The sequence below is a fragment of the Gallinula chloropus genome, assembly GCF_964237585.1.
Source record: "Gallinula chloropus genome assembly, chromosome: 20".
In the NCBI taxonomy this organism is placed as follows: domain Eukaryota; kingdom Metazoa; phylum Chordata; class Aves; order Gruiformes; family Rallidae; genus Gallinula; species Gallinula chloropus.
Genome location: NC_140105.1, coordinates 1,362,421 through 1,387,027, shown reverse-complemented (window position 1 = coordinate 1,387,027; position 24,607 = coordinate 1,362,421). Strand labels below are relative to the sequence as shown.

The 24,607-nt window shown below is 55.1% G+C and overlaps 2 protein-coding genes across 2 annotated transcripts in view; one reads left to right on the top strand and one right to left on the bottom strand.

Annotated features, from left to right (window-relative positions):
• Window positions 1–102: 102 nt before the first annotated feature.
• Window positions 103–5,247, bottom strand: TMEM220 (transmembrane protein 220; the record flags this gene model as incomplete). The annotated part of the gene is made up of 6 exons (XM_084273699.1): window positions 103–299; window positions 1,332–1,391; window positions 2,126–2,249; window positions 4,104–4,164; window positions 5,008–5,037; window positions 5,176–5,247. 6 exons carry the CDS (start codon window positions 5,245–5,247, stop codon window positions 167–169), a joined length of 480 nt encoding a protein of 159 aa, XP_084129825.1. The 3' UTR covers window positions 103–166.
• A 4,421-nt stretch (window positions 5,248–9,668) lies between these two features.
• MAP2K4 (mitogen-activated protein kinase kinase 4) overlaps window positions 9,669–24,607 on the top strand; it is a gene marked incomplete at its 5' end in the record, with an annotated part of 58,852 nt that continues 43,913 nt past the window's right edge. The window contains one exon of the mRNA XM_084273510.1: window positions 9,669–9,768. Within this exon, the coding sequence (XP_084129636.1) occupies window positions 9,669–9,768 (100 nt within the window). The remainder of the gene's footprint in view (window positions 9,769–24,607) is intronic.

Genomic DNA, 24,607 nt, shown 5'->3' with positions numbered 1-24,607 from the left:
TTGGATTTGACAGTGATCCTCAATTTTTCTAACTAATCTCAGCCCCTGCTGTTTTGAAGCACCCAGGAGTGCTCAGGACACAGCAAACGGAACCAACTGTTCATTAAAGCCCAAAAGCAAAGGCAAGTAAGGGCAGAACACTGATCCTGTAGCTCCTCCCAGCCCATTAAATGACAGTTTTGCAGTGTGCTGGCCAGGCTGCCCGCATCTCTCTGTTCATGTAAACATACAGCCAGGACAGGAGGGGCAGCAGAGCCGCCACCGTGGCAGCTGCCAAGCCAACGCGGCCCAGGGGGCTCCTGCAAGGAAGCAAATGTAACAGCCACTTCAGGTCAGACTGTACCAGAACCCTCACACCTGGCTGCAGGTGAGGTGAGACTGAACAGCAAGAGAGCCTGTGGCCACTTGAAGGGAGCTGCTGGAGAGGCACCACGTGCTGGGTGAAAAAGTCCTTCTGCCACCTCAGGCTACACTGAGGTGAGGGGAAAATACCCCCAAAACCCCACCAGGCTGCTCAGAGCATCTCTGACATGTTTTCCCAGCTCAGAGGTTCTGTTTGGCAGATTGGGGTTTTCTCATGGTCCCAGCTAACAGGAATTTAGCAGAACTGCTGTAGCAGCCTCCTTGGAAAAGGCTGGAGGGGAAAAATGAGGAGCTGCTGCAGACCAGGCACCCACCCAGCACTGACCACCAGCTCTGCATCACCTGCTTGCTCAGATGGGTGCAGCAGAGACCAGGACACCAGCAGAGGCCTTCACTGGAAAGTTCTGTGAACTGGGAGCAGTTCACTTTGCAGTTCATGAGCAGTCATGGCCAATGCCACAGGAAAGCCACGCTGTCCTCATGCAAAGGGAGAATGTCCCCTTTCTTGGGCTGCTACCCTCAGCTGTCCCACTCTAGTCCCTGCTCTCTCAGGACATTGCTGCCTCTTTCAAAAGCCACCCACAGCCTGTCCCCTCCACCACTCTGGGTGGAGAGGAGCAGGAAACCCAGAGCTTCCCACAAGAACAGTCATTCCTGGACATGGTTTGTGTGGGTGCTATGGGTGGAAACCAGTGCCAGCACCTAGCAAAACCCATAACAAAGACCACAGACCCCACAGCAGTACAGATGCCTTGTGCAGCTTTACTTCCCACCCCTCTCCCCAGACATTTACCTCTGCAAATCCTACAGGCACCAACTACTGCTGCTGGGGTATCTGAGAAGGTTCAGGCAGTGACATGAAGCAGAAGCAGCAGCCAAAGCCAGCTGTGTTCTCAAGAGGCTGGCTGCTGAGTGTGAGCATAGGAATGGGCTGCAAAGAGAAAAACCCACCCAGAGCCCAAACTTACTTTGCTGAGCTGCGACAAAGACTCATCCATATGGCAACAATCAGCAGCCCTAACAACTCTCTGAAAAGCCAAACAAAAGAGATTAGAAAGCAATACAATCGGATGTTTGCTTTTAGAAGCAACTGTTGCCTCCAGAACAGCAGTGTAAGTGTGTGCTGCCTCCCTCTGCAGAGGTTCAGGGAACTCCACTGGGACTGTAACTGCGAAGGTGTTTCCAGGGAGTCACCCTGCCTCCCACCACAAACACACGTGCCCAAGCTGCACAGCTGCTGAAAATCCTGCCCTGCTTTTTGTTCCACTGCTAAACTCACATCTCCCTCCTGAACACCCAGCAAAACCCCAGCACTGCAGAGGGTGAAGAGCTGCAAGAGCTGCCAGTGCTTCCCCCCACCCCCAGTACTGAGCAGGGGCACCTACTGCTGCAAACAGCAAGCCCAGGTGGGAATCCACCCCCCCAGTCCCAGAGAGATGCAGCATCCCCTGGAGAATATCTAAACACTAATCCCTACAGCTCCAGCAAGAGAGCAGGAAGGTGTTTCACAGTGCTCATCCCCTGCTCTCTGAAATCCAGAGCTGCTCCCAGTTAACCCCAGCTGCAGGCAGGCAATCACACCTGCTGACTCCCTTCAGCTCTTTTCTGCTGCAGCACTGTGGTCCCTGCTCCTTGGTTTGGTTCCCCTGCACCAACAGCACCCACTGCAAGAGCCCTGCAAATCAATCTTAGTGAGGTGATGCCCAGAAGGAGAGGGCCTGGCCTGCTGCATTTGTGCAGGGGAAAGTCAAAATCCACTTACCTGCCTTCCTCTTCATGCAGGATGTTTCCTTGAGCAGAAGCAAAGAGGGAGTAAGCCAAGACAATGGTCCCAACAATACACCCAGCAGAATGAAGGTCACAAAGGCTCCTCCAAACACCATTACCTGAGGAGGGGGGGAAAAATGACTGCCAGCAACTGCAGTGTGACATGAAGTACACCCCAGGGATTGAAAAGCCACCGAGTCACTTGCTTCCAGCAAGCACACACACCTGAGGCAGGGGGATGGAATTAACACCAGCATCTTTACAGCCAGGGAAGCTGCTAAGGTGTGCAGGTCAGCCTGAATGCTTGGGGCTTGCTTTCTTAGCAATGCAGCTTCTGGGCAGCAGCAGCTCAGTGAAAGCTGTTCCCTCTCCCCTCCAGCCAACAAAACAGGCTCCAACATTCACCACACATGGAGAGAATCACAAGGTGGATTGCAAAAAAAGTGCTCTCAAGTCAGAGGAGTGGCCTTTCAGGGGCTCACAGCCATAGCAGAGGCTCAGCGTCACCCCAGAGGGGTACCTGGGGCTGGGGGAGCGAGCCCCAGCTCCCAGAGGAGCTGAGAGACCACCACAAGCATCTTCCCTCACACTCCCCAACCAGCCTGTGCCTTTGCCCATGAACAGTGCTTGTGACATCTCTGCCTGGGGACTGATGTGCTTAGAGAAATACAGGTGATGTCAAACACCTGACCAGGCCCTCTGATTCTTGGGGTTTTCTAGGTCTGTGCCCAGGGGCTTGGGGAGAGGGCAGCAGATGACACAGGCAGCTCTCCGTGCTCTCCCCAGTGTCACCAGCAGACACTGTACAGTTAAAACCAGTCTTTTCTGGGCACTGCCCCTGCCAGGCAAGTGTTAAAAATGATGGGCTGCCAAAACTAGGGAGCCATCCTTGTAACTGATTCCCCATCTGGCTGAACTCACTGCAGCTCAGCAGAAGCAGAATCTGGGTCTTCCACAGACTTGAATGGCAAATATCCCTTGGGAAAAGTACAGAAACCCCAGTTACAAGGTAGTTGTGCTATTTTAATCTTCCTTTCACACAGATCTTGGTACAACTAACAAAGACCTAGCAGTGAGTTTAGTACACAGACCCTCCTGACTAGCCAGATGCCATGTTGAAGCTACAGCTACCACACCAATAGACCTCCCCTGAAACATTCCAAACCACAGCCAACCAACCAACCCTCATGGGCTGTGGTTTCATGAATGCTGCCCCTTTAAATGCTCAGGTAGCCAGAAAGCCAAGAGACTGCAGTGGTGCAGTTTGTGACACCACTGGGCACCCCTTAAGATTTTTGGTTTGGGCACAAGCTTGTGTTGAGTTTATTCACAGTAAGTATTCATAACATGTTATTTTTAAATTATTGGAATTGGATGAAAATACAAAAAATTAACTAGTTTCTGGAGTCCTGGACCACGTCTGATCTGACTCACTCAACATGTGACTGCAGATTTAGCTCCCTCAGTGTTTGCCCTTGGAAACTCAGTCACTGCACTGAAGCCTCTGAACATCCCCATCGCTGCTCTCTGTGGGGCAGCTGTAATGCACAACACTGATGGGTCCTTCAGCTCTTTCAGGGGACTCTGCAGGGCTCAACTCCTGAGCCACAGAAGAGCAAAACTGCAGATTTACAACAAACCCCCCAAGTGATTACAGTGCCCATGTGAGCAGCAGAGCCCAGGTCAAAGCATGATCCCAGGTTCACACTCCACTCAGGCTGGGAGCACTGGGATCTGGGTGCAAAGGTAAGGCCATCACAGCAGCAGGACTCCTACATTCACCTGCACCAGGTCCAACCACGAGCACTAAGCCAACAAGCAGCTTTTGTAGATGCAGGTTCCACAGCTTTTCACCCTCAAAAGGCAGCAGGACGTGTTTCCAAGCAGCCTGATCTTAACCTGTGACTCATTAAAAACAAATCTGCTGGGAGAATAATTTGAGCAGACACTCGTTTTGCACATCAATATCATACCTGTTACTGAAGGGTTAATGCCAACAAGCAGCGTCAGGGCAGCTGGCACTAAGTAGACGACCTATTAATGAAACATAAATGTACTCTGTACCAAAAGGTAGCAAGGTAAGGAAGCAGAAGCTGAGGCACACCAACCCGAGCCCCATCAATGCCTCTGCCCTTCACAGCAGCCAGCCCCTGTCCCTCTGCATGCCCTGGCACTGCTACCGCTCATCTTCACCATCACCACCCAGAACCTGGGACCACCAGCCAAGTCCCTCAGCTTTTGGGGTGCAGAGTACTCGCTGCCCAGCCAGCCTGCTGCAGAGTCCCTGCTCTGCACATCCATACCCCGGGTAAAGCCCCTGCGGGACCCCCAAGCCCTCCACCTGCACTGGGTGTCTCCCCTGGGGGCAGGAGCACCCTCGGCTGCTCACGCTCCAGCTGGGCTCACCCACACAAGGGATGTACCCCCGCACAAGGGGCGTGCAGGGGGACAGCCCCTGCCCCCCCAGCAGCTCCCGTCCCCTCCAGCCCACACCAGGCCAGGGCCACCAGCCATGCACCGGGAAAGGGCTGGCAAGCAGGCAGAGAGGAGGAGAGGGCTGCTCTCCAGACCTCCCCTGGGCACTGGGGCTGCCCTGCCGAGCCGGGCGGGGGTGGGGGGGGGCAGGCGGCTGCCCAGCTGCTGATCCGAGCGAACTGAGCTGCGGCGGAGCCGGGTGCGGCCCGGCCAGGGGTGCCCTGCACAGGGCAGCGGCAGGGCCGGGCCTGCGGCGAGGCAGGGAAGATCCTGGGAGCGCAGCCCCGCCTCGGCCGTCGCGGCAGACGGAGGATGCTGTCCGGACCCCCGCCTGCTCGTCAGCTCGGGGCGGGGAGCAGCGTTAATCGGGCGGCCCCGCGGGCAGGGGCGGCCCGTACTCACGATCCAGAGCTCGGAGTCGGGGTCGTTCACCTGCAGGGAAGAGGCACGACCTGAGAGCCCGGCCCGGCAGCAGCCCCGCGGCCGGGGCCAGGCTCCGCGGGCAGGGACAGGGACGGGGTCCGTGTCCCCCCCCCCCAGGCCGGGGGCGTCAGGCGGCACCGCCCTCACCTGCACGGCGGCCGCTAGCCCGAAGAAGGCGGCCATGAGCAGGTTGCAAAGGCGCCAGAGCCGCCCCGCCATGCTCAGCGCGGCCTCCGCCTCCTCCTCCTCCACGGGGGCGCGGCCGCCTGCTGCCCGCCCGGGGCTGGGGCCGGGCCTGGGCCGCTCGGGGCAGCGCTCTGAGGCGGGGACGGGCCTCCTCCCGGCGCGGGCCTGGTGCGGCCCTGAGCCCGCCACGCGTGACAGACTCGGGGGGTTGGGCCTTGGGCGCGCTTAGCGCAGCGGGAAGGCGGAGGATCGCTCGCTCGAAAGCTCTGGCAGCCCTCGGGAGCGCTTGGAGCCCCGGCCCTGCCCCGCACGGAGCAGGCTCTGGGGAGGCGCCGGCAGTGCCGCTTCCTCCCGTAAGAGGGAGGCCAAGAGCCTTCAGTACCCTGGAGAATCGCTGGGGGTACTGGATAGTCCCTCGGTGGGAGGTAAAACTCGTTCCCTTCCCAGCCCCGCGGGGCCGGCGGCTCAGCCCAGGAGAGCTGGGGCGCATCTCTGACCGGCACCGGCACCCGCGCTGAGCGGGGGCAGCAGCCAGGCTGGGGAAGGGGATCCAGCACCAGAGGTGCCACTGGAGCCTCCCCAGTCCCATCCCGGGACCTGCCCCGCGCTGGCACTGGTGACACTGCCACGAGTGACCGGGATGGGTTCTGCTCGGATTGGCCAGCTGGGCTCAGGGGCTTCGGTGAACTCCCGGCCCCGGGGCTCTGGGGGCCACTGAGAGGCACAGCCAGAGATAAACATGTGGTTACAGGGCTGACGTTGCCAAAAGGGCTTTGGTTTTAGTGGCCTCAACCAGTGCCATGAGCAGGGAGGGTGGAGCCCGTGTTCACCGATTCACTGACTTCAGGGGACACGTCTCCAGTGTTTAAGAGATTGACCTTCTCATCCTGATTATAATCCCACATTACAAACCTTCTTTGGCCTCATTAGTTTTAAAGAGCTCACCCAAATTAATTGGTCTTGTTTATGCTTTGTCAGCTGCTTTGCTTTAATCCTAACTTAAAGTAATTCCCAATTCCCAGAAAAGTCCTGGAACTGCCAGTTAAACAAGGCACTGGTGAGCACCTGGAACACAGCAAGGGGATGGACAGCCACCTCTGGGATCTCCTCAGGAACAGGAGCTGACAAGCCAGCCTGACCTCCTGGGATGGCACAGTCTGTCAGTCATCAAGTGAGAAGTGGCACGTGTCATCTATTGACTTTAGGAAGGTTTTTAACATCAGGTGTCCTGACCTTCTGCTGAGGAGATACAAGCACATGGTGAGTGCAAAATCCATGAGACAATTGTACCTCAAGTACTAATTATCAGTGGCTGTCAGACTGGAAGGATGGGCCAAAAGGGTTTGTACAAGGGCCCATTCTGATGCCAGAACTTCTTAATTACTCCAGTTAACAGCCTGGTCTTACTCTACCTGCACATTATTGCAGACTGCCAAGGGCAGCAAACCCAGGAGTTCAGCACAAACAAATGGGCTGAAACCTGGAGGGCAAAATTCAACAGGTCCAGCCTTAGGTATGAGCTTTGTGAGCAGGGAGCAACACTAATACAGGTAAGGGAACAACTGGGTGGATGTGGCTTTTTGAAAAAGATTCCAGGGTACAACAGAGAGCAAACTGAGCACCAGCAGGGAAAAGACAACCACAGCCCTGGAGTGTGTGAACCAGGAGCATGGCCTCCATCACAAGCTGGAATAACATGCCTGGTTAGGGATGTTGTACTTCAAAAATAATAATTTACTGACAAAAAACACTGTGAATATAGAACAATAACAGCCAGTTACACTCACACCCAGTGCTAACACAGAGTAACTCACTGACCTGATGAATACAGAGTGCTGCACAATGCAAGGACAGACTGACAGACCCAACACTCCAGCCACACTCAGACCATCCTGGAGGCACCAAACCCTTACCCCTCCCCAACCAGCCCCTTTTATAGGGCAGTGATGTCAGGGGGTGTGGAAACAGCCCAGGCTGACTCATCTCACCTGGGATGACTCACCTCCCCTGGGATAACTCAGCTCCCCTGGGATAACTCAGCTCACCTGTGCTGGATGCCTGGGGAGGGTGACTCTGGCCTGGCCAGAACCAGGACAACAGGATACAAAGGATTTCAGCTCAGACAAGACAGCTTAAGTCAGGCTTTCAGATAATATCAGGATAGAAGGTGCCAGAACAGATTGCTGGGGAAAGGCACAATCTCCATCACTAGAGGTCTTTAAGAACAGGTTTCACAAACAGCTGCCAGGACAAGTATTGTTGATCCTCCCAGACTTGAAGGGGGTGGGGGGGGAGAGGTTATAAACAGGAGGAACTTACCTGACTGTAACTAAACCACATGCAGGTGGTGCAAAGTAGAGTTAGAACTTGGCTGTGAGCTCTTGCCAGTAGGTAACAGGTTTCAGTTCCACAGCCTGCATGGTGCCAGCTTTGGCCTAGTGCTCTAGGTTAGGGTGGAGGAGAAGGGTTAAGTGAGGGAGTAAAGGGAAAGGAAAGTTGGGTTGGGGGGAGAAGGGCAGTGTTTTGTGTCAGGACCTGGAGCACCCCCCAGAGTTAACTCTCAGCAGCATTTGATGTCAGTTTGCTGCTAAGAGCAAGGGGTTTGACAGGCATCAGGTGGCCTTAGAGCACTTTGAAACAAAAGCAGGAAGAGCTGGGGTAGTACAGGGTGAGTCTGTGCTGCTCTTTCTCTTGGGAGCTGTTTTTAAGGTGAGCTTCTACTTTGTTTTCCTTCTGGTCTGTACATGTTGCCGCTGTGTCCTGTGACTGAGGGCCAGGCCCTGACCTGAGGATTTGATTTCCCCCCTGCTCTGCTCGCTGTAGTGAACTTGTCTGGAGTCTGGGCTGAGCCTTGGTTACTGCTACAGGACCTGCCCTGCCTGCCTTGCTCGGGTCTGGGCTCTTACTGCTGAGGTCACTGCCTGTTCACCATGCTGTGCTCCAGTCCTGTGACTCCTTCCTTGCAGAGCTGCCATCCTTGGTGCTCCCTGGTATTAGGTAGGTGAGGATACAGGGTTGGGATCTGTTGGTGCTCGGCAGTGAGGTATCCTGTGTGAGAGGAGAGGATAAGGATGCTTGTGCTGCCGGGTCCTGTGGGGTCTGTGGATCTGTTATGGGTTTTGCTAGGTGCTGGCACTGGTTTCCACCCACAGCACCCGTACAAACCACATTCAGGAAGGACTGTTCTTGTGGGAAGCTCTGTGTTTCCTGCTCCTCTCCACCCAGAGTGGTGGAGGGGACAGGCTGTGGGTGGCTTTGAAAGAGGCAGCAATGTCCTGAGAGAGCAGGGACTAGAGTGGGACAGCTGAGGGTAGCAGCCCAAGAAAGGGGACATTCTCCCTTTGCATGAGGACAGTGTGGCATTCCTGCGGATACTGGAGAGCAGGGGTCAGGCAGAAGGCTGTGCTCTTTCTGTGCTCTAGGGACTACTTCTTGGGTCTCAGCCCATCTCCCTGACCCCACGTGCAACTGAGCAGGGAGAAAGAAGACTCAGGTGGGAGAAGGTGCTTCCCCAAGCTCAAAGGACAAGAGTGTCCAGTTCTTTCCTTAATGGGTCTCAATTAATCAAGGAGGCTGCTGTTATTTCTGTCTTGCAGATGAGGAAACCAGGACTCTCATAGGTGAGGAGACTTGCCCATGTCATGCAGGAGGCTGGAGCGGCTCTGGGGGACCCGTTTCACTGCACGTGCTGTCCAGGCAGGAAGGTCTCTGGAGTCAGAGGTAGAGCAGTGTGCTGGGAGGGACAGTGGCAGCCAAGGGAGGGAAGAAAACGCAGAGGAGACCTGTGTATGGCGAGTGATCCCCGGGCATCATGGAAAACACAGCAGGAAGCTGCGGCCAGGGAAGGGGTGAGAAGTCTGCAAGTAGCTGTTGGGCTGGGAGGGAGAGTCGCGGGTGAGCAGCCCGGGAAAGCCGCTCGGCCCAGCTGCGGGCCCTCGAGGGGCCTCCCCGAGCGCCGAGACGGGAGGTGGAGGAGTGCGGAGCGTGGGGGCTGCGGGGCTGCCGGGGGAGCCGTGGCCCGGGGGATGGGGGGGGGGGGGGGCTGCGGGCGATGCCCCTCCTGCCGGCGGAGGCGGGCGCGGAGCGGGGCTGCCGGCACCGGGCCGGGAGACCCCGGGGACGCGCGGCGCCCGGGGCAGGCGGCGCGGCGGGGTGGGCAGGGGTCTGGCGGAGAGCCCGGCCCCGGAGGGCGGCGGGGGCTTCCCCCGCCCCCCCCCCCCCTCCATTCCCCGCGGGAGGCAGCGCCCGCTCCCGCCCCGCCGCAGCGGCTGCCGCAGGGCGCCGGGGCTGCGGGCGCCCCGCCTGGGAGGGGTTAAGCGGCGGCCCCAGCCCGGGGGCGGACGGGGCGGCTGCGGCGGCGGCGGCTGCTATACGGCGGCGGGGCTCTAGGTGTCCTGCCTGGGAGGGTCCCTGCTGCATTGCAGCCGCCGCGCTGCTCCCTCTCCGCGCACACAATGGCGACTCCCAGCCCCAGCAGCGGCTCCGGCGCCGGCGGCGGGAGCGGGCCGGGCCCGGGCGGCCCGCAGGCGCACGCCGCCGCCAGCAGCATGCAGGGTAAGCAGCCCCGCGCTAGGCCGCGGCCCGGCCGCCGCTTCCGGGCCGGGCGGCGCGCCCCGCGCTAGGCCTCGGCGGGCCCGGGCCGAGCCCCCGGAGCGCGGTGTCCGCCGCGGGTCTCGCCGCTCCCGGGCCGAGCGGGGGGGGGGGCCGCTCCCGAGGGCGAACCCTCGGCCGCGGGGTGATGGCCGCCCCGGGCGGGCCGCGGCTCTCGGGACCCCGCCGGGGCGCGGCCGTGGCCGGAGCGGCGCTGACCGCGGGGAGCCCGCGCCGTGGTCGCTGGGGGGGGGGGGGGTGCGGGGTGGTGGGGGGCGAGCTGGCCCAGGCCCCGCTCCGGGCCTGCCCCGCCGCTCCGTGCCGCCCGGCCGCGCCCGGCGGGCTCCCCGGCAGGAAGGGCTGCCCTGCCCGCCGCCGCGTCCGGCGCTGCCGTGGGGCACGGAGCCTGCCCGGGAGCCCTTGCCGGCGGCGGGAGGGAGCTGCCCAGGGGGACAAAGGCCGGCGGGACGCGGCTTCTTCCTGCCCGGGACGATCGTGCGGCCTCTCCGGGGCGACCCGCGCAGCCCGCAGGCGGCGGCATCCCCGGGGCGGCCCAGCCGGAGCCGCGCTGCGCTGCCCGGGACGCGGCGGAGCCGGCAGCGGCCGGGCCTGCGGCAGCACAGCGCTGCCCCGGCCCCGGCTCCGCTCAGCCGCAGTGCGCGGGGCTCCTGCTGCCCGGGGCCTGCGAAGGCCGCGGGGCCGGGGCCGGGCAGCGGTGGCTCCTGCTTGGGTTTTGGTCTGTGCCGGTGGAAATGCACCGCGGTGCCGTAGGGTCGCCTTGCCAGCCCTTCCTGCCTGCACTTGTTGAAGGTTGAGCGCTCTTGCGAGAACGGGGGAGGTTTATTCTCCAGCAACCCCCCCCGAGGCTTTCCTCCCCTCTTACACCGGGGTAGGACACTCTCTGCTGGACCAGGGCTGAGGCAATGCAGCGCTGGTCTGTTGGTTTTCTGTGTGATACAGGGAGGGTAATACTAAAGAAGCTGTTTGCTGTGCTTGGGAGCTCTTTAGAAGGAGAGGCCCCACTCTCTGCCAGCAAGGTGCAGGGGCTCTCAGCAAATAACTCCTCTCAGAGGTGTTTGCTGCAGCCTGTGTTCTGTCCTGGTAGGGCAGGGTGTCCTGAGACGGATGGGCACCTGTTGGGGCAGGGACTGGCACTGTACTCTGAGGACTCTGGTGTGCTGTGAGTTGGAAGGTGAAGCTTTGCTGTTTGTGGCTTCCCCTGTGTGAAGGTCTTGTGATGGAGTTGGGCACCTGTTGGGCCCTGGGGAGGTGGCATTCTGCACATTAACAGCACCTTTGGGAAACCAGAGTCTCAAGCACTGTAAATTAAGCACATAGATTAAAAACTTGCCTGCAGTGTGCCAGAGCAGCTGTGATAAAACCAGAAGTAACCCTGTAGTTACAGTTCCCTGTGTTGCCCCTTGTATTGCTGCCTAACCCCTGACTCTGATATTTATGTATCATTCCCTCTGGACCCTGAGTATTTTGGGGGCCAATAGTTGGGTTTGCTCCCTGCCCTGAGAAACTAACGTCCTCTGAGCTTGTGATGAGGTGCCACCTGCGTCCTTTCTCCAGGCAGAGCTTTGGCAGGGGGGTTGATCTCTTGAGGTCCCTTCCCCTGGTTTCAGGGTGGCTTTTTCATTATGAATTCAGGGCAGTGGGGCCAGTTTGGTGATACACAAGTGCTTGTGGTGGGAGCTGCTGTTAGGGGATGCTTTGTTTTTCTTTAACAGGTGAGTGCTCAGGTGCCCTGGGAGGAGCTGAGTGTGGGACGGACCCCGGGTGGGCTCAGGAGGTGAAGGCAGGTTCTTGCAGCCAGCAAGAAACCATCCCAGGAGGACAACCTTGTGCAGCCACATGACTGTCTGTGCAAAGCCCAGGGGGCTGTGGGTGGGATGGGAAGGGGCTGATGGGGCTGCAGGAGGAGAGAGCAGGTCCAGCTGCTCTCCTGCACCATGGCCTTGCCCCAGGCACGTGTCCTGCTCCCTCTGAGTGGTCGCCAAGGCAAGGTGAGCTGTGGCAAAGCAAACCCACCCAAAAGCAGTGAGACTGCCACAGTTTGCAGGCCTGGGGTTTGCTTGTGGTGGGGTTGGGCAAGCACCTGGTGCAAGGGAGGTGTGGGAATGTGTTGCTGGGTGGGGAGGAAAGCAGGTAGGACTGTGTCAGTGTTGATTTAATTGGCTTAAGCAGCATGGTGAGGTGGATCAGGGAAGTCATTAAGCTAGGAACAAGTAATTATATTTTAAAAAAATGTTTTGCTCAGTTGCTTTTTCAGCCAGAAACACTGTCAGGCCTGGCTTGTGCAACCTCTGCTGCAAGGGAGGTGGTGGGAGAGGGTGGGGTGGCTCTGGGAGCTGTAGCTGTGCTCTTTTGGACAGCAGTCCATGGGGAGTGGGGCCTGTGCAGGAGCCTCTTGCTGTCCCCATCGGAGGGCTGGTGGCTTTCAAGGGGTGTCTGCTCTCAGGGGGCTGGCAGAAGGCTGGGGGTGTGGTGCAGGGAGAAGACTTCATGGCAATTTAGGCTGTTACATTCCTGTCTGGAGCTGGGACAGCAGATCTAGGAGGTTTCTACAAGCCATCCTGGTTGGTCTTTAACTTCACATCCTGCAGCACTCCTGATGCACGCTGGCTAAAGTCCCTTCAGGTGACAGGACTGAGAGGAAGGGACACCAGGCTGTCCTTGTGCTGAGCACAGTGGCCTTCAAGCCTCATGGCCACGCAGTGGGCTGCTACAGGCTGCTCACCTTGTGTTGGGTGTGTTGCAGCTTCATGCTGGTGTCTTCCCCTGGCTAATTGTGGTGGCTGCTGGTGCCCACGACCCTGGGCACTCTGTTTCTTCCCAAAGGGTCCCTTGGCCAGTGCAGCTGATGGTGCCTTGTTGGAGGTGCCCTTGGCAGCTCAGAGACAAAGGAGAGCAGGAATTGTAAGCATGGAAAATAGCTCCTGTTGCATCATTTTTGAAATGGTAATTTGTGTTTATTGCCTGCAGACCAGAGGCTGGCTGGGTGCTGGTGTGAAGAATTGTCCTTCTGAGCCTGGGAGCAGCCCTGCTTAGTTAGTGTCCTGGATGGTTTGTAGAGAAAAACAGATTCTGTGGGAAGTTTGACAGTCATTTAAGGAAAAACAACACCCAAACTGCAACTGGAGCAATTTTGCCTTTCTCTTGTTGCCAAAATTAGTAAGAGTCTCTGCTGCTGATGTTCTGTAGAAAATTGTCATTTGCAGAATGGTGGTGTGAAATGTAGAAATGTAATTAATTCCAAGGCACAGGAAGAATTGTGATTCTAATTGCAACCTGTGGAGTCACTCCTCCTACCTCCAGTGCCAGGCAGGAGCTGGAACTGATTCAGCTCCTGTGTTTGGGAAGACTGGAGGCAGCTGGGACTTCTTGGAGTGCCTGCTGCTCGTGATGCTCTGGTGTCCTTTGAAAGCAAAGTGTATTTATTGTGTATGTCTTCTCAGAGTGGTGGTTCAGATGTGTTGGGTCAAACTGGGCTGGAATTTGGGATTCCTGGTTCCCTTCACACCCTCTCTACCCCACTCCAACCATAAGCAAAGGTCAGAAAAGGTCCCTATCTGGTTAGAGAGCTCCCCATGCTGTGATGAACCTGGGCAGGGAGGTTGCCAAGGGGTCTGTGTGCATCAGGAGACTGACTGGAGCCTTGCCCTGAGATGCCATTCAGGGCACTGGTGACATACTGGAGTTGGGAGGTGGGTTTCTGCCTGTGTATGAGGGAGCTCAGCCCTGTGACTTTCACTGGTGGAAAAGAGCTTGTGGGAGGCTCTTTGAGAGGTGGAGGATTGTTTCTGCTTGGCACCACTGGTGAGCACCGTGATGAGCTTCATCAGTCGCTGTGGCTGGATGGACCTGGTGTGGATGGAGGAAGCAAGAGAAGCCCCAGCAAACAAAGCAGTTTGCTTAGGAAATGTCAGAGAGTGGAATTTGTGGAACAAGAAGGCAGTTGGAGAGGTGGTGAAGGAGAGCAGCAGGCACTGGGTTAGCTGTGAGGGTGTGTGTGAATGGCCAGGTCAAATGGAGCATGTGATGGAGGTAAAGTGAGGAAGATGGAACGAGAGGGGGACCAGAGGGGAGAGTTAATCCTTACTCTTGGTAGTAAAGTAAGTGTTGTCTATCACTGTGTGTTAATCACCTGTTCTTACTCTGACATAGGCAGAGGGAGCCAGGTCTTTAGCAGGTGGGAGCTGAACAGCATCAGGAGGTGACGCTGCTCTTGCCCACAGTGGGGTTACAAAGCTGGTGAGTGTTACTGTGCACACTGAGAAGGGCAGAGCCCTCAGACTGAGGGTGGAGGTCTGCTTGGACACAGTTGTTCCAGAAGGTAAAACCAGCTGTGCAGTGAGCAAAGCAACGTGTTTCAGTTTGCTTGTGCCTCCCAGTTTATTCCTGTGTGGTCCCTGTGCCAGGAGATGGCTGACCAGAGTCGCTTGTGTGTCAGCCTCAGCATGCACCTGCAGCACTGGGTTCAGATGTGAGCCTGCTTTTCCACTGCAGCTTTCCATTTCAGTTTGCTTGTAATCAGCTGATGTTCTTCATGTCTGTGTTCTGGGTAAAGGAGCAGCCCAGAAATACACTCTCATTAGGTGCTGGGGGGCTTTTTCAGTCATCTGTTGCTGTTTGATGGAGCCAGCAGGCATGGAACTCACACTGTTGTTTGTCGAGATGAGGGGTGTTCAAGGGAGAGGAAGGTGACTTGTCAGGAAGGGATAAACAAGAAGAAAATGTGTACTTTCTTCAGCTTGGTTTTGTTCAGGAGTTCTCCAGACCCCTCTTATTCACAGCTCTGTTGTGTGTGCAGCACAGTGCTACTTACAGGGGTCTCTGTAAGCACGTGGAGCTCTGTGTGTATCAGACCCACCGAAGCACCTTGTTAGTCTCGTACAGCTGGATGTGATGCTGCCTTTGAAGTCAGATGCTTTCCCTTGGCTTTAGGTCTGATGAGATTTTACATGGGTTGAAAAGAAAAATGGAGACCTGCTTCCCAACAGGAGGAGTAGCTGGGGAGGCTGTGGAGAAAAACTCTGCCAGAGGAAGAAGCTGCAGGGATTGTTTGTGTGGTGCTCTGCCCTGTGGGACAGGAACCAGCAGCAGGTGGCTGTCCAGGCTTCACTGAAGCCACGTTCATAAAGGTACAAAAATCTCTGAATGGATGGGATGCTCCTGGCAGCCTCTCACAGGCTGGAGTGCACTGAGCTGGGCTGGCTTTCAAAAGGTGCTGGTGATGTCCCTGGGTCTCATGGATCTTATTTAAAGTAGATTTGTGTTTGCAAACACCTTGGATTTGCCAATGATGTCAGTGCATCTGTGTTGGTGATGAGATGGGTGTGTTTGTTGCCCTTCTGCTGCATGCTGAGACAACAGCCTCCTGCTCAGGTTGGTGGGAGTTGCTGTACTGTAGCAGCAGGTGAAGGAAACTGGCTGGTTCTGGGAGTTGAACCTTTTTGTCCTGGTTCAGGGTTTGTCATGTTGGGGTGTGGGACCTTCTGTAAAGTTCCTGTCAGGATGGATGGTTATTATTGTACAGTCTGGCCTCCTGCTGTGGAGGGATGAACAGATGTTTTGGGGAATCCTGTGCTGATTCTGGGCACTTATGGTTGGGCTCTGACATCTTGTGGACAATGCAAAATGTGCCCCTTGTGAAGTGCAGGAGAATCTGTGTCTAGGTCACTTGGCCCAGTGGTTCCATCAGTTGTTTTTGTATCAGTTTGGGTGTTTGTGGTTAGTGGCAGCTGGCAGAGGAGCCCTCCTGCAGCAGTCTCCCTGTGCAGTCACTGTGCTGCTCACTGCAAAGTGAGTCCTGCACCCTGTTAGTCGAGTCTTTTGCATCCTCAGGTTTCTTGTTTGTGTTGCAGACTTGTTTGATCACAAGAGAAACACCCAGGCAGCGAGTGGGTGATGCTGTGGAGCCCTGGAACGTGTCTTCCCTTTGTGGAGAGATGTGTTGCTGCAGCTGGGTTAATTAACGTGCTGTAGTTAACTGGTGGTAAATCCCTGATGAGGGACACTTCACCTGTCTCTGCTCAGTTCCACTCCTGGATAAGTTGAATGCTGTGTTTCTGTGAGGCTGTGACAGTGGAACAGCCAGCGTGATGAGCTGTCCCTCTGCATGCACGTGCTGCTTTCTGCTGGTGCTTCTGTTAGGAGGGTGCCTGAGACACAAGCCTTGGAGCTCAGCCCCCACAGTAGGCACCTGGCTTGGATGCTTAGGGTGACTGTGTCAAAGTATTCTAATTGGCAAAATCAGTCCCAGAAGGTTAGGAGTTGGAAGGGACCTTGAAAGATCATCCAGTCCAACCCCCTGCCAGAGCAGCATCACCCAGACTAAATCCCACAGGACATATCCAGGTGGGTTTGAATGTCTCCAGAGAAGGGGACTGCACAGCCTCTCTGGGCAGCCTGTCCCAGGGCTGTGTCACCCCCACAGAGACAAAGTTTCTCCTGACATTCATCTGGAACTTCCTCTGCTCCAGGTTGCACCCACTGCCCCTTGTCCTGTCGCTGCCATCCCTGAGCAGAGCCTGGCTCCATCCTCCTGACTCTCACTCTTAACATATTTATAAACTTTAATAAGGTCACCCCTCAGTCTCCTCCAAGCTAAAGAGCCCCAGCTCCCTTAGCCTCTCCTCACAAGGAAGGGGTTCCACTCCATCACCTTGGTGTCCCTGCACTGGGCTCTTCCAAGGAGGTCTGTGTCCTTCTTGAGCTGAGGGGCCCAGAACTGGACTCAACATTCCAGGTGTGGTCTCACCAGGGCAGAGCAGAGAGGGAGAAGGACCTCTCTTGACCTACTAACCATCCCCCTTCTAATACATCCTGTCTGACGGGAGATTCCACAAGGCCCTTCGCTTCCCAAAGACCCTGTGCAGGGTGTCAGACCTGGATTTGCATCAGGACAGTCATGTGGTGCTGCAGAGCATCTTCCAAAACGTGTGACCTTGACTCCTCATGCTGAAGACCTGAGTGGAGGGATCTCTGCTACTGCTGGTAGTGAGGAAATACAACCTGGTGTTGCCAAGCATCTGCTCCCCAACTGCTGTTCATGGGAGCACGTGCAATAACTCTGTGCTTAGCAGAGTACAGCCCATTAACTTTGCTATGAGCATCAAGGGAGACAGAGTGTATGTGTATTGCCCAAATTGCATATTTATTAGCTGCTAAATTGATTTCCTCTTCTGCCAATCGAAGTCTTTGTGTTTGCCCTTCACTGGAGGCAGCACAAACCCTCCAGGAACCAGACAGCTCTGCTGATCAGGGGGCAAACAAAGAGTGTGAGCAGCAGGAATTAGTCTGGGGTTTGAATAATTTAGCTGATACTTCTGAGGTGCCCCAGGAGATGCCCTGGGGCTCGAGGAGGGCAGCTGGTGGGAGCAGAGCCCAGCCAGAAGGGAGTCAGTCAGTCCTTCTGTCAAGCCCAGACAAAAACTCTGTGTTTTGTGGACCCAAAAGGGTTTCTGGTTTGCTTTGGACCCAGTTCTCTGGAAGTGGTTCTGTGAACTGGATTAGCCTTCACTTTGCATTTAGACTGGAGAGCAAAGTGTTTGTGCTTTGGAGAGACCTGTGGACAGAGATAAAAGAGTTTCCTTTAAGAAGACAGGGCTGTGTTGACCTGGGAGGGGTTATGGACTAAGATGAAAGCATCGTGTTTGGAAATCCCTTCTGGGCAGTGATGGGACCATCGCTGAGTCTTCCTGTAGAGACCAGTTTCCCTCCTGAACGGTGTTGGTTCAGGACCTGGTCTGGTGCCAAACAGTGGAAACCTCACCCTACTTTTGATGTTGTCCTTCTTCCTCCTGTCCCGCTCAGAAGAATGAGTTGGCAGAAGTTAGGAAGGGGTAGGGTGCTCAGAACAGCTTCGTGGAGGGCCCAGAGCTGAGGACAGACATGGGAGTTCTGTCCTTCTGGTTTGGTCTGGGGTAGTGGAAACCATCAGCATGTGGAAACTGGGGTGTAGGGTGTCTGCTTTTAAAGGTGTTTTCCTTACTGGTTTGGGGATAGTAGAAATCAGTGCTCTCCTTTCTGACCTGCTGTAGCCCAGCTGTTGTGATGACCAAGTCTGACTGTAGGTATCTGAGAGGAGCTGGGAATGAGCTTGGGCCTGTGTTGGATGGATGGATGTCAAGGTTTGGAGACGTGCTGCTTGAGGCAGTTCTTGCTGCTCTGATGGCATATGTTGAATATCTGAACCAGCTTGCCAGTGTGCTGGAAATGCCAAATATATTTTACAAAATATGTCTAATTTATTTCTTTTTGAGAAGAGTAGGAGTAACACCCAGCAGCTTAGCTGCTCTGATGGTTATGCAGGAGTCATGGCCAAACATGCTTCCTCCAGGTTAGGTTTCGCTGCTGTGCATCAGTGCTTGACATCCTTGAGGCTCACAACAAGGATTTACTCTCTGGCCTGTTTACGTGGCTGCTTCCCTGCTGATCCTGCTGATGAGGACCAGAGCCCAGAGAGCAGGAGAAGGATCTTCCTGGCAAGTGGGGAAGTGCTGAAGGTTGAGACCGGAGTGGTGGGAGCTGGTGTCTGTGGTGCACGTGTGTTGCCTGTGTGCTTGCATGGGAGAGCTTGGCTGGGTTCCCCATCAGGGACGTGATTTGGGACCTTCTGTGACTTGATCTGGAATTTCCAAGTCTGAATTCTCAGTATGGCTGCTTTTTTCCCCCCTTTGCCTTACAAAAATAAGCTGCAGATGAAGAATGTGTGAAGCCAGGGCTGCTTTGGTGAAGACCCGAGATGTTTCTGTGGCTGGTCGCTTTAGTATAGGTGGGTCTCAGTCACAACTGACTTGAACAGGAGCCTGTAACTGAACTGGCAGCAGGGAACTGGCCTCATGGCTGAGCTGCCAAAGGTCTGAGCTGCACCCAGCCTTGTGCCAGGGCACTCTGCTGCTCTCCCGGCACCTGGGACGGAGTCCAGGACCCGCTTGTCCACTGTGCTATTTCCATTTAGTAAATAGAAGCTTTCTGGGAAGGTTTGCGTTGGGTTTCCCTCTCAAATCTGATTAACACTCTGACTTTGGCAGCAAAGCTCTGACTGCCCAGTGTTCATGTCCTCAGAGTAATCCTGTGCTGGCACATCCTGAGTCTTTGAGACCCAAACCAAACACAATGGATGCTCTGTGGCAGCGTTCTTCAGCTGCTTCATTGTCCATGCTGTGGAGCAATGCACCAAGCTGCAAGGTCAAAACCTTGCTACCCTGATGGGCATCGTGTTGAAGAGGTGTGGGTTTAGCAATTGATACTGGTTGCTCCATGGTAGCTGAGATGGTGAAGGTTGGGTAGCCTTCATCCAGGCTGGCAGGAGCTGCTGCTGCTTCTGTACTGCCCAGCAGGACTCATGTGCCAGGAGGACAAGTGACTGCTCCATCAGGGCTACATCTAGGAGCATCCTTTGGGTGACTGAGCTGCAGGTTACAGCAGTCTCACAGCAATAGCTTCTTCCACATCTCTGTGAAGTCCCCTGTGGTCTGCCCATGTTAGAGGCTGTTCCTGGTACTTTGGATGCTGTTGCAGTAGTAAGTGTGAGCACACCTGGGGAGTGATCCTGTGCAGTAACTGTCTGGTTTAGCTGCAGAGGAACAAGATACCCAGTGTGTGCTGCAAGAGAAGTTCCCTCAGTCCCAAGCATGGCTGTTGGTTGAGATGGTGGAGTTTGGTCTGCTCTGGTCTGTGTTAGAACTCAAGGAGACACAAAGACCCTTGGAAATCCCTCTTTAAAAGTGAAAATAGTCACAGAAAATTCGGTAAAACCAGGCACAGGGTGGGAGTGCAACGAGGGAGGAGTGTGTGGCACACTCCCCTAGGTGTGCACCAGCTCATCAGTTGGGATTCTTTTCTCTCCACAAGTCACTAGCTGGAGATGTTCTTTCAGTTGTGAGACTGGGGTGAGTTCATGGCAACTGTGTAGCTGTTCCTGTGTCTCACCTTCAACATGCATGCTGCTGTTCCACCTGCAGTGCCTGCTTCTGGGGGTGTTTCAGGGCACGATGGTGGGTCTGCCCTGATGTGCCTTGGGCCAGGCAAGGAACTGGCACAAGGGGACATTGAGCAGCTCCCACCTTCTCAGCAAAGAACTGTGAGTCCGACTGTAGTGAAGAGATGGTAACATCTTGCACCAAGGCATCACAGGTCAGCTTTCCTTGGGGTGAGACAGCGAGCAGCGATGGCTCTGGCTGTAGGCAGCGCTCACATGGCTGTGAGGGTGGAAAACTTGTGCCTGGGGTGTTTGGACACCCAAACCCTTCAGTGTTCTTCTGTGGGACAGATTTCATACACAGAACTGGTGCAGAGGTTCCTTTTCCTGGGAGCTCTGAGGGAGGAGGAGTTAATGGGGACACAGGCAGGGGAAGGAGCTCGCTGGGGCTGTGCTGGGGCTCCTGGCTGGTATTTTTGCAGCAGTCTTCTGTTACCCAGCCTGAGACCACGGGGATTATCCAGGCAGACTCTCCGGCTCCTTCCGTGCTGGGGACCTGCCTGCCCTCTGAGCAGCACTGCAGACTTTTTTTTTTTTCCAAGGGCTTTCAGAGATCCAGCAGATGGGGAGGGATTTCTGTTGGGAGACTCTATGGTGCTTGTTTCCTTAGCAGAGAAACTGTGTTTGCCCCTAGTTCTGGGACTCAAAAAGTGAAAAAGCCCCTTGTGTGACGCTCAGGGGAGCGATGTCTGGTGCAGCAGCGTGTAACAGTGTGACTGGAAGGGACAGTAAGGAGATGATCAGAAAGAGAACTTGAGAGTAGATGAAAATGGCCTTCACTGGCTCAAATCATCCCAGCATTTGGGCATCAGACCTGCTGTAAGAGCCCCCATGCAGCTGGGCAGTGTGCGGGTGCATCGTGTCTCAGTGCTTTGGGGTGAGAGCTGTGGGTGCAGGTGTGGGGCTGGGATGAAGGGATGGGAAGGAGTTCCAAGGCAGGGTGGTGAACTGTAAGCTTGTCAGGAAGGCTGACTTGGCTTTGTAGGGGGAAAAAGAAACTTTCCCTCCTGAAGGATTTTTCTTTCTCCTTTTTCAAACCCAAATGTGCTTTCCCACCAGTCAGATGGCTGCCTGATGCATTTCTTATTTTCACTAATAAGTATTATTAATAAGATTGCAGAGCCATAAACCTGACATTAGTAGACCTCTGGGGGTAATTCCAGTTACAGCTCTTGCTTGATTCTTGCCCTCTGAACATCCTGCCAGCCTGCTGTGAGGCCTTTGGTTATTTCTCAGGTTCTGTGTGTTTTTATAGAGAGAAAACTCATCTTCAGGAGATGGAGCTGCAGGTGTGAGGAGACACCAGGTACTGTGGGCTGATGGGGAAGCCCAGTGCTGGCAGCAGTGTCTGTGGGGAGCAAGAGGGACCAAGGCTGGGTTTGTGTGGGGTTTTTTTTGTCTCCAGTGTTGGTTACCTGGCTTTTGTGTGCTTCTCTCTCCTTACTTGAGAGTCAGAAATGTCCTGTATGTTTTGAATCTGAGGTTAAATTGACCTGTGCATACACATGGAGTTTCTTGAGCTACCACAGCCCATGGCTCGTGCCCTGAGGCTGGATGATACATAGATAAATGCTCTGCAGGTGAGACTGAGCTTGGAGATGGGATGTGCTGCTGGGAACACTTGGCATGAGGTGTTTCATACAACCCTTGGCAGCTTAAGGAGGTGGGTTAATATTAATGAGGATGATGCTTTGCTGTTGTGTCGGTCTTTTTTGCCAATACCCAGTTGTCTGGCACGTTGGGAAGGCTGGAAATGCTTCTGCAGGGTTCCAGTCTCCTCCCCATCAGTGCTTTTAGCCTGAAGCTGGGATCTGGTGTCAAGCATAGAGGGTGTCTGTGTGTTGGAGGGGCTGAAAGCTGCTGCTAAAGAAATCTTCAGTAAATGGTAGTTCAGGAAAAAGGGGATAAAAAGGCTTTGTCATCAGAGGGTTCTGCACACTAGTGATGTTTCAGAGCTCTGCAGCGGGGTGTGATGGTGGGTAGCCCCTGGAGCGAACGGGTAATGGGCAGGCTCTTGGAGAAGGGGCTGTGTTGTCTCCCCACCGCTGGAGTGATGGGCTCTGAGGCTGCTGCACGCTGAGCCCCAGATAGCCTGTGAATCCTTCCTGAGGAGCTGGGTTGAGGGGTCGTTACCCAGCAGCGTAGGAGGGATGTGTGAGCTGCTCTGCTGGCAGGAGAAGGCTGCACAGCGGGGCTGCTAGTGCTGCAGTGCCGGCTGCGCTGGGGCTGTGAGGGAGCAGGGACAGCGTCACCCCGGGTGGTGCTGGTGGGTTTGGAGTGAAAGCTCGTCAGTGTTCCCAGCTCCTGAATCCTGCTGTGAGCAGCGGTGTGCAGCCTGAGGGGATGGGCAGGGGGGTTTCCACCCCTTGCTTTGTGGTGGCAGCGTGGGGGTCCGTGCTGTGGGCTCCCCGGAGCAGCGTGCTCAGCCACAGACCCTGCGCAGGGGCCCTGGGCCAGTAAGGCTGGAAAAATCTTCCATTAAAACCAGTTGGCTGACTCTGCCTGGAGGAAGGGAGGCAGGTGGATCAGACCAGGAGGCTGAAAGGCATTGCTGGCCCTTTGCTGATGAGAAACCATAATGCAGCTTTAATCATCTCAGTGGTGAGTTTTCATGCCACCTATAAATGGAGCAGGATAGAACATCAACAGAGGCTCTTGTCCTGGTGTGTGTTCTCTTTACCAGGAGATATCAGAGCAGACTTCAGACTCTTCAGGATACTGACAATGGGCTTTTTATCAATGATTTTATTCTTGTACTATGGATCTGAGACATTGGACGCTGTAAATCAGTGTCCCTGTGATTTTTCTGCTGTTGTAACTAAAGCTGTGCTGACCCAAAGTCATTATGCTTTTAATTACTGGTAATGTTACTGTATTGCATCTTCCTGGTTGAAGAAATTTGGGCAAAATAAGTAGAAGCAGTCCACTTATCAGATATGAGGAAGTAAAACCAAATAAAACTGAAGAAGAGCTGGAAGGAGTGTGCCCATTGGAACTCCTGCTGCCCTGAGTGTGTCCCAGGGCCTTGAGCATCAGAGTGGCACCCTGCCTGTTCCAGTGGGGTTTGGGAGCTGGTGTGGAGGTACAGAGTCTGCTTCCACGTTCACACTGAGCAGTTTGTGCAGTGATGAGCTCTCATGGCTGTGAACTGTGTGGTCCCTGTGTGCTCCTGTGCCCAGAGCAGCCCAGCACTATGGAAAAGCCAGGGAAAAAAGGAATAGGAAGCAGCTTCTTGGAGGGATGGCAGAGTGCAGAGGTGTGGTGGGTGGGCTGCAGCTGTCTGTCCTGTGTGTGCTTTGATGCTCTGGTTCTGGTGTGGCTGGCAGCTAGTGATGGAGTTGAAGGAGCAGTGTTATTTTTCTCACCCTTTCCTGTGCTGGCTCATAGTATGAGGGGGTGGTTGGGATGGCAGTGGGGGTTCCTGGGGTAGCAGTCTGGGTTACAACTAACCCCGGGGAGAAACAAGTGGGGGGGTAACCCTGGGGTGAAGTAACTGGGGATCCTGCTGTGCTGGCTGTCAGCTCTTCCCTCGGTGCGACTGTGTGCCAGGCACAGTGGGCCCCAAGTCCTGGGGCCAAGGTCTCCAGATAATGCTGGAGGATGAATATGTGGGGTTAAAATCCCTTTTTCACAGTAACAAAAAGGTGTAGTGGTAAAAAGGCAGCATGTCATGGGATGTCCTGCATGGGGAGGTGATGGGTTTGTGCATCTTCCTTCAGGTGAGTGTGTGGTGGGGAGCAGAACAGTTTGAGCTGGGGAGACCAGGGCTCCCTGCACCTCCTGACTGAGACCCGTATGCTGGAGTGTGGCTCCTCAGAGGCTCAGGTTTGTCCTAGCTAGAAAGGCAGGGATTGCACTCATCTGGAAAGGAAAACCACACAGAACAGGAAAACCACAAAGCCATCAGCTTTGCTGGCGAATGTGATGGGGCTCTTCATTTCTTTACACTCTCACTTTCAGCACAGTGTTTGCCCATTAGAAATGGCAATGTGAAGATCAGCAGCTAGATTTTTTTAATACCCCTCTAGATCCACCCTCTACACCCTAACCAGGTGCATGTTCTGTTTTAACTCTGCTGATGGCTCCATACACAGGGTGTTTCCATGCAGGGTGGCACTGTCAGGGGTTATACATGTGAAAGGTTAATGCTGGATTCTTGAGGTTTTGGAGAGTTTGTTCTCAGCTCTTTACTGCTGGGAGTTTCCAGTCCAGGGGAACTAATTTAATCTGCATTTTCCTGCACTGGGAGCTGAACTGCCTTCAGCCAGGCTTTGTGGTGGAGGTATTTATAGAAGCTGTTGGCTATAACAACTCGTGTGCTGCAAGTCAGAGATGCACGTCTGCTGGTGCAGGGGGTGTCTGCACCACTGAGAGCTTTACATCACCAAGATGTCTTGTTCAGTGTTGTGCTGTGTGGGGTTTCAGGAGGTGATGGCCAGGAACCCTTCCAGAGCCCTGGCTGATCCTTGTGGTTTGGTGCTCCTGAAGTGGGAGCACACGTGGGGCTGTAGGTGAATTTTGGATAAATGCTCCTTCTAATGAGGCAGCTTCTAAAAACCAGCCCACTGAGCACATTCCTGCAGAGCAAAGTCGTCATCTGGGGTTTGAGTGCTGCCTCTGGGGCTGCACTAAATTGAAGGTTTCATTGAAGAGCAGGAAATGTCAGTAACAGACGTCCTGGGAGTGCTCCTACCCCTGGAAGTGGATTTCTGGAGTTACAGTTCTTAATGACTTGAACCCAGGCCCCTTTCCTTCAGGCTCCCCAAATAAACCCTGTTCTTTGCCAGAGTCCTTCATGTTTCCTCTCAAAAT